This window comes from Mobula hypostoma, chromosome 8 (genome assembly GCF_963921235.1).
Source record: "Mobula hypostoma chromosome 8, sMobHyp1.1, whole genome shotgun sequence".
Taxonomy (NCBI): domain Eukaryota; kingdom Metazoa; phylum Chordata; class Chondrichthyes; order Myliobatiformes; family Myliobatidae; genus Mobula; species Mobula hypostoma.
The window spans coordinates 80,525,292-80,540,072 of NC_086104.1; the positions used below are offsets into that span (position 1 = coordinate 80,525,292).

Below are 14,781 nucleotides of genomic sequence, written 5' to 3' on the forward strand. Positions count from 1 at the left end.
AATGAGCTTCCACTGGAAACTGTAGAGACGGCTACAACTGGAGTATTTAAAAGGCATTTAGACATGTAAAAAGGCTTAGAGGGATAAGGGCAAATGCGCTATCTTGGATAACATGGACGAGTTGAATCTAAGGGCCTGTTTCCATACTGTATAACTCACTGACTCTAATTGTGAAGTATTCCATGAGCCAGCAGACAATTGGGCAGAGGAATAACATGCAAGTTGTCATTTCCCTTTTTTATTCCCTTTATAAAGTATTTCTTGATGTTTTTAACAGTGATGACCTGACACAAGTGTATTAATGTGGCTGAAAATAAGCTTATCAAACAAACAAAAAAATTCACTGAAAGCTCCCAGTCTTCAGAATGACTTAAAAAAAAACTGCACTCGCCCACTTTCCACTTGCATTGATGAAAACTTCAGTTTCCTAAACTATATATTTATTGATATGAAAAACATACCTAACAGGGCCTGTATATTTGAAGGGTTTCTTTCCAGTATTAGTGGAACCTTGGAAAGAGGATCAGGAGCTGGGAGCACTTAGACCAGTGTATTAAAAAAAAAGCGCACACACACACACACACACACACACACACACAACTTACTTTTGAGGGAATTAAACTCAAAAATATTCAGGTTTCAGAGCTAAAATGTTAATTATTTCTCTTTCCGCAGATGCTGCCTGACGTGCCGACATTTGCTGTTTATATCTTAGCTTTGAGTGAACTAAGTTTTGTTGAATACGTCCCAGATCTTAACATTGGTTCAGAAACTACAGTGAAAAATCCCGGACTAAAATGGAAATCTGGTATCAGACACCTGGACTGCATTCATTTTAACAATTTACCTCATCCAATTTACAATGGCCTTAAATTTACACATAAATTGACCATAAAGGACTATTTAAATTTATACTATCGATAGTCCAATTATTGGTCTTTTACTATGACACTAATTGCACATCACCTCCAGGAAGCTGGGCCCATTAAGAAAGGGATGAAAGCAAAGAGAAATTCTGCTTGTATGGACTTGGGTCAGCTCGAGAGAAATGTGTAAGCAGCTGAAGTTTTTGTGCCACATAACATCCTTTATTTAGATAAGCTTTGCATTTAGCATAAAGTGATTTATTAACTTTATTATTTCAGCCACAGCTATTACAAGGACACAATTTAATCATGGAGGGCACAAAAGAAAAGCTGAAAGCTATTTTAAGACATGCAGATCACATAAACAATTTTTGAATAACTATGTCAGTTGTGGAAGAAAAATTGCACCGCTCACGATTCATATTCTGCAACTGTCTGCTTTAGGATACAATAGTAGCACGGTAGTTAGGTCTTCCGACTTCAGAATTTAAAAAAAAAGAAAAGCACTGCAAACCCACTTGTTGGTCCAAATTTATAAAGACTGAAGAATGCTGTACTTAAAATATTTGTTTTTAGGTTCAAGGTCTATGTGTAAATGTATAGTGAGTCACTCTGAGTACAACTTAACCACTTGAATTTATACAGCACCCTCTAGGTATCTAGGATCCAGGATCAACTTGATTCGCCATTTATATTTGCATGTATCAGGAAATTGCCGCAGTGTGTTGATGTGACATGCACAAAGGAATGACAATGTTCTGCTGTGTACAGACATCTACTGATGCTTCTGGACACATCTTCAGTGATGTTCCTGGAATCATCGGGTGTTTCGGGTCTTTCAACATCATACACCCTCCTCCAGGTGACCCAGCTGGGGCTGATCAGACCCCAGCTTGTGTCCAGATGGCTAGCTACTTATGACTCCATGGCTCCCCTCTTTTGAGCCACAGCCATCTTGAGGCCCTCTCTGCCGCATCGGTGGTACTGCGGATGGCTCTCCTCTTCCTCTCTCCCTCGATGCCCAAAATGCTGAAGGCTCTAACTAAGGAACGGGCTGCAAATCCCCTACAACCAACCTCCACTGGGAGACACCTTGCTCTCCAACCAGCCTGCTGACAGTTGCTGACCAGTCCTGCGTACTTGGAGAGCTTCCTTTCAAAGGCCTCCTCCAAGCTATCTTCCCATGGGACTGTCAGCTCCAGCAGCACCACTTGCTTAGTAGACTCAGACGCTAGGATAATGTCTGGTCGCAGGGTGGTGGCTGCGATATGGTTGGGGAACTTCAGCTGCCGTTCGAGGTCCACCAACAGCTGCCAGTCACTTGCAGAGGTCAGAATGCCTGCAGATGTTCTTTTGGCGGGTATTGGCTGCTCCCCAGCTCTGACAAAGGCAATGGTCTGCTTGGAGGGTCGGGACTGCTTCGCCCACTCAACTCCTGCACTGACGGCTTCAGTGACGGTCTTCAGGACCTGATCATGCCTCCACCTGTACCGTCCCTCACCAAGTCCCCTTGTGCAGCCACTGAGGATGTGCTCCAGGGTTCCTCGCTTGGAGCACAGTGACCCTATGTGTGCAGGTTTGATGGGCTTGGAAGCACATCGTACACTGCCTGGATGAGAAATTGGATGCGGTGTGGTTCGGCTTTCCAAAGATCAGCCCAGGCCACTTTCCTCTCAACCACATTCTCCCATCTTGTCTAAGCACCCTGTTGCTTCATTCCCACTGCCTTGCAGGCTCTCGTCTCCTCTACTACTGCTCTCACCTCCTCCTGAACTAGACGACACCTTTTCCTCCCTCTGGTGTCCATTTGGGGAGTTGGAAAAGATCCTCGCCCAGCTAGGCCTCGTGTGACCACTCCCACCAGCCTCCTGTGACGCAGCCTCGCCTCTGCTTCCTGAACAGCTTCCTCTGCCCTCCGCTTCCTGAACAGCTTCCTCTGCCCTCCGCTTCCTGAACAGCTTCCTCTGCCCTCCACTTCCTGCCAGTACTTACTTGGATCCCTGCTGTAGCCACCTTCGGGTCACTTGAGTCCCTATACTGTAGCACTTCTCTGGCTCTTGTTACCTTGAATTCTTCCTCCAAGGATTTGAAGGGCAGTTGCAGTTTGCTGTGGTGTCCATAGAGTGCGATGCTGCTCAGGCTCTTTGGCAGCCCCAGCCATCTCCTGAGGTGGTTGCTAACCCTCCTCTCTAAGGTTTCGACTGTTGAGATCGGAACTGCTTAGATGAGGAGGGGCCACAGGATTCTGGGAAGAATGCCATGCTGATACACCCAGGCTTTAAACTTCCCAGGTAGGTCAGATTTGTCCACAGATTTCAGCCAGCCATCCAACTCGGTGCAGGTTGCCTGAATGGATGTTGTGTCCCTTAAAGAGCTGTCAAAAACTTTGCCATAGCTCTTGACTGGCTTTTCTGTGATGGTTGGGATGGCTGTGCCTGTGATGCTGAACCGGAACTTGTTCTCCACCTTCCCTTTCCTCAGCACCATCGATCTTGATTTGGCAGGTTTGAAACGCATCCGCGACCACTCCACCAGCTTTTCGAGCCCTTGCAGAAACCACTGGCAGCCTGGGACTGATTCTGTGGCGACTGTGAGGTCATCCATGAATGCCCTGATAGGTGGTTGCCATTGAGCAGAATTCATTCTGGGCCCTCTGCACTCTGGTTCAGCAGACTTAGTGAGCATGATCATGGCTAGGGAGAACAGTGTCACTGAGATAGTGCACCCTGTGATGATGCTGATCTCCACCTTGTGCCAGGCTGATGTAATTGCTCCTGAAGAGACCCTCATCCTGAAGCTGCTGTAATAATCAGCGATAAGGTCTCTGATTCTGCTGGGGAAGTGATATTTGGTCAGTGTGAGCTGCACCAGCGTGTGCGGAATGGAGCCATAGGCATTTGCCAGGTCGAGCCACAGTACTGACAGGTTGCCCTCGTTCTCTCTGGCCTCCCTGATGATCTGTGTCACCACACCGATATGCTCCAGACAGCCAGCATCCCTGAAATGCCACCCTTCTGGACTGATGTATTAATATAGGTGTTCTTTGCTAGGTAGGTGCACAGCCGGTTAGAAACGACACTGAAGAAGATCTTCGCCTTGACACACAGCAGGGAGATGATGCGAACAGTTACACAAAAAAATTATATAAAAATAAAGTTAGAAGTACAGGTATGGAATAAAATGTACATAAATACATGAACACCAGCATGTATTTACAATGTAAACAGCATTATAATAAATGGTTTTGTTTACAGTGCAGTGCACTGACTGAGGTAATAGATAGAGGTGGTGAGGGCTAACTAAAAACTTCCAATAGCTAGAGATTAATCAATTACAAATAAGTTATAAAAGTAGAAATTATCAGGAGTTGAAACAATTGGTAAGGGAGGTTGGGTGTGAGCAAGCAGGTGAAGCCCAAGGGAGATGGTGGGCGGGGGGAGCAGAGATGAAAAGAAGAAGAGGGGCATGGATAGAATCAGAATCAGATTTAATGTCACTGGCTTATGTCATGAAATTTGCTAACTTTATGAAATACATGATAAATAAATATAGAGGAAAACACCTGAGTTACATTAAGTATATATGTTTATTAAATAGTTAAATTAAATTAAGTAGTGCAAAATAACAGAAATAAAACAAGTAGTGAGGTAATGTTCATGGGTTCAATGTCCATTCAGAAGTCAGATGGCAGAGGGCAGAGGGGAAGAAGCGGCTCCTGAATCTCTGAGTGGGTCCTTTCAGGCTTCTGTACCTCCTTCCCAATGGTAACAATGAGAAGAGGGCATGTCCTGGGTGATGGGGGTCCTTAATAATGGATTATACCTTCCAAAGGCACTGGTCCTTGAAGATGTCTTGAATACTATGGAGGCTGGTAACCATGATGGAGCTGACTAATTTTACAAGTTTCTGAAACTTCTTTCAATCTTGTGCAGTAGCCTACCCCACCCATACAGCCAGTGATGCAGCCAATCAGAATGCTCTCCACGGTATATTTGAAGAAGTTTTTGAGTGTTTTAGTTGACAAACCAAATCTCCTCAAACTCCTAAAGGAATATAGCCACTGTCTTGCCTTATTTATAGCTGCATCAATATGATGTGTCCAGGATAGGTCCTCAGAGATACTGACACCCAGGAACTTGAAGCTGCTCACTCTCTCCACTTCTGATCCCTCTATGAGGATTGGTTTGTGTTCTGTCATCCTACCCTTCCTGAAGTTCACAATCAGTTCTTTAGTCTTGCTAATATTAAGTACAAGGTTGTTGCTGCGACACCACTCAGCTAACTGGTCTGCCCTTTTATCACCATCTGAAATTCAGTTGACAATGGTTAGATGCTGTTTAGCCACACAGACATCGATGTAGAGAGAGTAGAGCAGGGACTAAGCACCCATCTCTGTGGAGGACCAGTGTTAATTATCAGCAAGGTAGAGACGTTATTTCCAGTCCTCACAGATTGTGGTCTTCCAGTTAGGAAGCCAAGGATCCAGTTGTAGGGGGAGGTACAGAGGCCCAGGTTCTGTAGCTTTTCGATCAGGACTGGAGGAATGATGATGTTAAGTGCTGAGCTATAGTCAATAAACAGCATCCTGACATAGATAGTTGTATTGTCCAGGTGATCCAAGGTCGCGTGGAGAGCCATTGAGATTCCGTCTGTTGTAGACCTATTGCGGTGACAGGCAAATTACAGTGGGTCCAGGTCCTTCCTGAGACAAATGTTCATTCTAGCCACGACCAACCATTTCCACGACCAAAGCATTTCATCACCGTAGATGTGAGCACGACTGGATGATAGCTATGGAGGCAGCTCACACTGCCCTTCTTGGGCACTGATGTAATCGTTGCCCCTTTGAAGCAGGTGGGGACTTCCAACTGTAGCAGTGAGAGATTGAAAGTGTCTTTCAACACGCCCGTCAGTTGGTTGGCACAGGTTTTCAGAGCCTTACCAGTTACTCCACTGGGACCTGCCGCCTTGTGAAGGTTTACCCTCTTGAAAGACAGCCTGACATCGGCCTCCGAGACAGAGATCACAGGGTCATCAGATGCTGCAGGGATCCTCATAGCTGTAGTTTTATTCCCCTTTCAAAGTGATCTTCTGGGAATGCTGGAGGCAATGGAGCAAGAGTGGGAAGAGAAGCCACATCTGACTGCACTGCAGCTATAATTTGAAAGGTGAAACAGGGCATGAACATTTCCACCTATTTGTCCTGTCTGATAAGGTGGTAAGATTTACAGTAGCTGAGTGTTGTTTTCTTTATTGCCATCTCTAATTACATGTGATAGAAAAGTGCAGAGCCTGAATTGGACATTAAACACCTTTCAGGAGTGACAAATATTCCCCAGAACTGTTACTAGTTTTTTGTACTGTATCTCTTCAGATTAAAATATCTGCCATGTATTATGAGAAATACTTGGAAGTCCACTCCCCTGGGCTGTGTTTGCTGTTAACGAGTTACTAAATGAATGTTTTACAAAATTGCCAATTAAATCTCAAATCATTTAATATTTGTTATTTACCAAGGTAGTAATTTAGCCTGGAGGATTTGGCAATAATTGTAGTCAATTCTCAGTCTAGAATGGCTTCTTGGATCTCTGCTTTACAAACAATTTCAGGAGACCAGTGTCCTATATTTTCCACCCACTCTCATTGCAACGGGCCAGAGCTGACTGGAACATAGAACTTCAGGAACTTTTCTGTGCAATCTCAGGATTTCCCGGCAATCATTAAAGTGCAGAACTTGCTGGTCAGACTTTGTCACTACTTCCCCATTTGTGCTCTGATGTTTGATCAGTAGTGGGCTATGAAGCTGCAGCTGTGTGATTTCATACAGGATTAGTCAGTCTCTTCAACTGAATGAAGGTGATTAACTCACACAAAATACTGGAGGAACTCAGCAGGACAGGCAGCATCTATGGAAAAAAGTACAGTCGACGTTCCATAGATGCTGCCTGGTCTGCTGAGTTCCTCCAGCATTTTGTGTGTGTTGCACAAGCTGTCCAACATCTGAAGATTTTCTCTTGTTTGTGAAGAGGATTAGCGCATGAATGATTACACAGGCCATCCCCAGGTTATAAACAATGTACACTCCACATATGAATGAGCTCCCATAACATTATTAAATTCAAAAGTCTGACGTACATACTTAAGTTCGTACTTAAGGAATGTCAATACTAGTTTCCTCTCCCCCTTTGTGTTTAGTAACTGTTCTTTCTAATCAGCCTTATGTGCTTTTAATATATTCATTACAATAGTATTTAATACAATACTGTAGAGGTATGATTACTATATCTGCTGCCTAACTTGCTGAGTTTCTCCAGCACTTTGCGTGTTGCTCAAGATTTCCAGCATCTAGAGAATCTCTTGTGTTTATGGTTAGCATATCGAGTGATTTTTGTGTTTTCCAAATTATGGAAAAAAGGTCTTATGGACATTTGTAAAATTGGAACCCATCTGTTATTTGCTGATAGTCTGTAAGTCAATTTGTGTATTCATAAATTAATAGAGTTTTGTTTTAATTTTGCAATTATACAGTACTTCTTGGTTTTAGGTATTGTTTTTAGTACTTAATTATTCCCTTAGTGTCAGATTGTTTGATTGTATTGCAAGGGATTTGGAATGTCAGGAACATTCAGCAAAAGTCAATAATTCTGACAGCTTTGACAGCTGGCAAAGCCCAATGGCTGACTTTGTTAGCTGTCAAAGTGTTTTTCAGCTGGTTCATTGACTGGGCCTCTTGTGGCCGCATGTGACAGCATCAGTCCTAGCATGTGTGGCTATGGTTCGTGTGGTGAACTTGGCACTGGTTTGGACTTGTTTTGAACAGGAGTGATGTCAGGTTCCCATAGCTGCCGAGGTCAGAGAGCAATGAAAGCTCTGGCCCACTACTTACCTAGCCACAGATGAACTAGTCCTCTACTCCTCTATAGTCAGGCCATGAAATACTGTTAATTTAGGCTAATTGAATAATTTTCCCATGCTTATCTTTGATCAGCAGTATTTTAAGGTTGGGACAATGGTTTAGACTTGAGCTTCCATTGGTGGCGTGGGCTGGGAGCCTTTAAAAATTCTTCAGGGCACAGGCTGTCAGGCTGAATTATTTAGAGGCTGCACATTGTGAAAAGCTATTCCAGAATAGAGTGGCAATGCCTGAGTAACTTCACAGTTAGCCATGGGACCACTTTGCAGTGAGCAGTATAGAATGAACTGAAACAGGTAATTAATGTGGAAGCATGGAAGCATTGTCCTCTTAGTTTATGAGAAATTGTTATAATTCCACAAATTGTCTCTTCATGTTTTCAGAGTAAATCGTGGGCTGTAACTCACAATGTACAATGGCGATGAGCCCGGGGATACGTTCTACCTCTCGGCACCACCATGATCTTCATCCAACTCTAACACATAGCAGTCAACAGACACTGTTATTTAAATGACTTCCATTGAAGCCTGAGACATCAACTCAGTTCTCTCTTCCCCGATGCTACCTGACCTGTTGACTTTCTGTTTTTATTTCAGAATGCCAGCCTCTGCCACGATTTATCTGACTCCATGCTACACTGTTGGGGATAGATTTTCATCATTCTGCCAGTGTATAATACAACTACTGGCGGTGTATTTGCAGTTCTGGAATTAATACCACAGTCACAGAGTGTACAGCGCAGAAACTGGCCCTTCAGCCCATCTAGTCCATTGCAAATACTATTCTGCTTAGTCCCATTGACCTGCACCTGGGCCATTGCTCTTCATAGCCCTTCTGTCTCTCTACTTATTCAAACTTCTCTTAAATGTTGAAATACAAATTGCATTCACCACTTGCACTGGCAGCTCGTTCCACACTTTCACCACCCTCTTGACTGAAGAAGTTTCCCCTCATGTTCCCTTAAACACTTCACCTTTCACCCTTAACCCATGACCTTCAGCTCTAGACTCACCCAACCTCATTGGAAAAACTCTGCTTGCATTTGTCCTATCTATCTCGTTCATAATTTTGTGTACCTCTATCATATCTCCCCTCATTCTCATATGTGCTAGGGATAAAGTCCGAACCTATTCGACCTTTCCTTGTAAGTCAGGCCCTCAAAACTTGGCAACATCCTTGTAAATTTTCTCTGTACTCTTTCAATCTTATTACTATCTTTCCTGTAGCTAGGTGACTGCACACAGTTCTGCAAATTAGGCCTAACCTAATAACTGCAGGTTGTCATCAATATACTTGGTTAGTGCAACACTACAGTCTTCATCTCTGATCTTCCTTCAGAGATCAGTGACTAGGGTTTAGCTGGTTATGTTTGCTGTCCCAAATGAACTGCCATCCACTGAGGCACCTGCTTAGTTTGATTGACAGAATGGATCCACTCAACTACAATCTCTGCAACTATTCACTCAGAGGTCCTGAAAGAAAAAGCTAATTGCTCAAAATGATGGGGCATGGGTACAATTCCATTGTGGACATGTGCTTCGGCCGTGTTTAATTTACATTCCCAATGCATGGTTGTCCTGCATTGTCTCTTTCTGAGACAAATATAATATCTAGATACCAAACAGTAATAAAACCCAAAGAATTGCCATCAAGTGATAGCATGTGTGTCGTTTTTCATTGATTCTATTTTATTTCTTTGATCTACTGTGAATACCTGCAAGAAAATGAATTGCAAAGTAGCACATAGTGCCTTATGCATACTTTGATAATAAATTTACTTAGAATTTTGAACTTTGAATATAAAATATATAAATGCTCTATTACTGAGTGCACTCTGGTTTTCGATGTGAAGGTTGTTCTTCTCATACTTGCTCGACAATTAGGTCTGCATCTGACATTTTCTCTTTCTCACCTCTGACGGGGCTTGCAGCCTGCAGCTCACAGGGCACGGGCATGATGCTCAGCACCTGGGCTACGTCCAGCATCGAGCAGGTGGCGGCAGCTGCACCCAGCGCCGTCCGTTGGCTGCAGTTATACATCTACAAGGACCGGCTGCTGACCAAATCTCTTGTAAGAAGAGCTGAGAAGGCAGGCTACCAAGGAATCTTTCTAACCATAGACACACCGTACCTGGGAAAACGCTTAGTGGATGTGCGAAACAAGTTTAAGCTGCCCCCACACCTCAGGTAATATTGGGGAATGATAACAAATGCTCTCTAATGTCTTTGTTCTTCCGCAGGTATAGAATACCATTCAGGTAACACCAGCCTGAAGGCAGATAAGATGGAAATTATTTACATTCTTTGCAGCAAAAACACAAAATGTTGGAAACATTCAACAGGTTATTCAGCATCTGTTGAAAGAGAAACAGACCTACTGTATCAGGTGTCTCTTTGTTAGTTCTGATGTAACATCATTGATCTGAAGTGCTACCTTTGTTTCTCTCACCATAGAAGCTGCCTGGCTAACTGTGTTTTTCTGCGCTTTCTGTTTTTACTTCAGATTTCTAGCATCTGCATTTGTTTTATTTTCATTTCCATTTTTGTTACTTTAACCGATTTGGGTTCAATCTTACTACCATTAAGTTCAATGTAAAGTGGCAGATTTTACACAAAAGCAAGGTTCAGCTTCAAGAACATTGACTGCTGTATTTTCCAGGGAATAAAAAAAAACAATCTGCACTTATTAACGCAGGAATAAGATATCATCTGTGTGGAATTTGCAGTGGTATTGAAAATGTGGTTCCAGGTTTACAATGAATAACACACGGAGGGAAACTTTTAACCCAGTGTGGTTATGCTTATGAATCTGTTCTGTGTTTGTTGTTTCTCAAAGACCTCTCAGATGCATAGAAGTTCAGTCCCACAATCTTGTTATTTTTTGACTGAAAATTGTTTTCCCCCCAAACTGAAACTGGGAGCATAAATTTTTTGGTGGTTAAGCAGCATTCAGGAAACTTGACTAGGATTTCATGCCCCTAGAGGTCCTTGCAGCCTATAATGAAACTTCTACATAAGGGATGCACATGACAACCTTCCCTGTACAAGTCCCATCTTGGGACATTGCAAAGGAATTTGGACCACATTGTTCTGTGAGTGAAATCAAGGGCACACTGGGTAAAGCTGGTCATCCTCGATCATTACTGGCCTGGGATTCATGTCAGTTAGGTTTGTTACTTACTGTTCATTCCTCAACCCCCGTTCCCCCTTTCAATGCAAATATTCAACTTGTCTCCCCTCCTCCAACTATTATCTTGATTTCCTAATTCTGCCTCCCACCCAAAAGAGAAACTTTGACTCTTGATCCCCCTTGCATTTACCATGCATCACAGAGCTCCAAGGCAACCCTACTTCACACACTCCCTCTCACCTATTCTAAACAGAAACATTGACTAGAGGAAAATCAGCAATACTTATTAGTTGCTCCTGAGGGCTTTCCACAACAAAATGGTAACCGCAGGTAACGCTCCCTTTAGATGTTCTTTGCCTTATTGTCTTGAATAACTGACTGATAAGGGAGCCTTCCACCAGTGTGGTGAATTTTACAAAATCTAGGCATTCTAAAGCACTTTGCAGCTTAACTGGAGGCACTGTTATAGAGTGGAGAATATGGCACACAGTTCTACATGGCCCACAAGATGGCATGGGATTAGGACCAGAAAATTATTTTGGTAACGTTGATTGAATGGTAAATATTGATCCAGGTCATTAGGATCAATATTTATTCTGAAATACTGCCATAGTATGAATATTCATTTACCTGAGAGGAAAATAACATAAATTTTAAACTATCTCTAAGATATTCTTGTACCAGAACAGTTCTTATCTGTGCCACATTTATATGCTGACTGGGATATCTTGCATTCATATCCAAGTAATAATTTTGGTTCTGCAAGGAAAACTATGTGTGAGTGGAATCTGAGATGGGGTGTTATAACCCAAAGGCCTTGTCATGCTTTACATGGCTATGATAAGTCAAATTTCCAATAATCTCTGAACATCCCATTACAGACCACAGCCAAAAGAGTGCTTTGGATGTCACTGTTGTAATGTGGACAAATACAGCAGGCAGCTGCACATAAAAATCTGCCCCAGAGAGAAAAGTTGGCTTTGGGTTAACAACTCATCTTTCAGGTGCCTGGAATGTAAAAGAGTTGTTGAGGGTCTATAGAATCATACTCACTTTGAGTTTCAGGGAAGATGGACAAACAAGGACTTCTCGCTAGTTTGAAGTGCAGCAGAGCTGGTACCAAGTACTTAACAAAGATTCCTGCTAGGAAGGCAGATCTGGTTTAAATAGTGCAGGACATCTCTGTTTGTATCAAAGGTTGATTGTGCATGACCTCAGTGAACACATTGCAAAATAAATATCACATCCAGCCTACTCATGGCCAGTTTGCCCCACTGCTATCAGGGAAGAGGCTACATAGCATCCATGCAAGGAACACCAGACTTCAAAGCAGTTACTTCCCCCAAGCGATCAGGCTAAGCAACATCTTCACCCATTAAACCATTCCACCACACTCCTCACCACCACTGCTCTATCACCTTATGCTCTGATACTCCTGTAGCTAGAGTTACTTTATGTACGTAAAATCAGAATTTGTATATAAACTAATTTTACATATATTTATTTATTGTTTGTATTGTGTTCTTTATGCATATTGTGTGTTTACGTTGCATTGAATCCAGAGTAACAATCATTTTGTTCTTCTTTACACTTGTGTGTTGACAAATGACAATAAACAATATTGAAGTATAAATTTAAAAAAATTGTGACACTCACATTTTGAAGTAATTTGTCTATTTAAGACCAGTTATTATTTGTCAAAAAGGAATTACTTGGCCACAAAGCATCTTGTGGGGTTTTGATGGAATGGTGAGGTTCTGTGGAAATCCAGGTTCCTCCTGAGTGAAAATCATAGACCCAAAATATTGACTGTTTCCCTCTCCACAGATGCTGTCTGATTTGCTGAGTTGTCCCAATATTTTGTGTTTTTTTTGCTTTCTTCCTGAAATGTGATCAGAAATGAGTGAAATGTAGGTTTCTGCTCTACTTGCTCCTGGTAAAAATACACCGTTGTTTCCGAAATGTTTTCCCTTTAACAACTACACTAAGTGTGTTCAATTCCGATTCATTGTTTCTCACATAAAAGTAGCTTGTTTTATTCAAATGTATTTTAATTAATGCAAGCAAGATAGGACGGAAGTGAAGTCTTCTTTCTAAAATCTTAAAGAAAGCTTTCTGTACGGAAGAAAGAACAAACCGTACAAACTGTGACAATAGAGCACATTCCTCATATTTCCTTGATAGAAGCGAGCTTGATAGCTTTGTTTCTTCCAGATCAGGGGTTCCCAACCTTTTTTATATCATGGATCCCTACCTTAGCTGAGGCGTCCATGGAACCCAAGTTGGACCCCTGTTCTAGGTAGTGGTATTGCTGCATCAAGTAGGCAAACTACCTATTTTCATGTTCAATTTACGGTTTACATTCACAACATTGTTAAATGAAAGCAAATGTTAAATACAAGAGGTTCTGCAGATGCTGGAACTCCAGAGCAACTGGATGCTGGATGTATGTTCGTCCATCATCGACGTCGATGAGGACCTTGACACCATTATGATGGTGTCGACTCTAGCGCGTGATTTGGATTTAAGTGAGGGAGAGTTGTGCAGTGTCAGCCTCGCTCTCTCTTCCCAATTCCCATCTGGATCCAGTGGCAAGACAGAGTCTAGACGGCTGGAGATGGGACTAATTGCAGTGGATGACCAGGATGTCTTCTGTGTCTTGTCCTGCTCTACACGTTCCACGACGCTTGCAGAGACCACCTTCTTGACCATTGGACCTTCCACTGGTCTCGTCCGCTCAATCCGCCGGAGTCTGCCTTCCCATGCTGGGATAGACAACTCCCTATCTCCCCAAGGGTTTGAGACCCATCGGCTACCCTCACCTGGTTTAGCCAGCTTGTCGAAGCCATTGCCCGGGGTGTGGCCGCGGTCACATGCAAACAGCTACGGGGAGCCACAGGTGAAAGCTGAGTGCCAGGTGTGGACCAAAGGTGGACTAACCGCCTTGCAAAGGACGCGACATGTTCCCCCAACAGAGGTGCTACCCCTCCCTGGCACCCCATACACCCCATACACAGATGCTGTTTGATGCTGGATGAATTCAGCATCAAACAGCATCTATGGAGAGGAATATACAGTCGAAGTTTTAGGCCAAGGCCCTTCATCAAGACTAGAAGCAAATGGGGAAGGAGCCACAATAAGAAAATTGGGGGTTGGAGGGGGTGTTTTGAAAGGGGAAGGAGAACAAGTTGGCAGGTGATAGCTGAAGTTAGGTGAGGTGGAAAGTGTGGGGGGTGGTGATGAAGTAAGAAGGTGATAGGTGGAAAAGAAATGGCTGAAGAAGACGGAATCTAATAGGAGTGGAGAGTGGATCATGGGAGAAAGGAAAGCAGGAGGGGCACAAGAGGGAGGTGCGAGTGGAGCCAGAATGTGGAATTGAAGAAGAAGAAAGGGGGAGGGGGAAGAAATTACCAGATGGTTAGAGAAGTCAATGTTCATGCCAACAGGCGGGAGGCTTCCCAGACAGAATATGAGTTGTTGCTTCTCCAACCTGAGAGTGGCCTCATCGTAGGGAGTCCATGGACCAACAAGTTGGAATGAGAATGCGAAGTAGAATTATTATGGGTGGTCAGCTTGAAATCCCTTCTTTTGTTGCTCCCTTCTGTTGTTCCACAGAGCATGTGTGCTTTCACATAATACTATAGAAGATTTGAATCATTTGAATAGAATTGTAAAATTATTATGACAGAGAAGTAGGCAATTTAAACTATCAACTTCTAACTACCTTTTGCAAAGAAGTTCAGTTAGTTCAAATTCCCATTCCCATTGTGTGGAGCAACTAAGATTGCAGATTTCATTTGTAATAGGAAGAAGAAATGATTGAAATACTGAGCGCTGCAGAGCATCTGACCGAGAATGGAGCGGGTTAGAGAG

The 14,781-nt window shown here is 43.0% G+C and overlaps 1 protein-coding gene across 4 annotated transcripts in view; it reads left to right on the top strand.

The window, feature by feature from the left end:
• The window catches only part of hao1 (hydroxyacid oxidase (glycolate oxidase) 1), a 65,745-nt gene that overhangs the window by 19,035 nt on the left and 31,929 nt on the right, over window positions 1-14,781 (top strand). For all 4 annotated transcript variants that reach the window (XM_063056194.1, XM_063056193.1, XM_063056192.1 and 1 more), the window contains exon 3: window positions 9,710-9,965. In XM_063056194.1, the coding sequence (XP_062912264.1) occupies window positions 9,710-9,965 (256 nt within the window). The remainder of the gene's footprint in view (window positions 1-9,709; window positions 9,966-14,781) is intronic.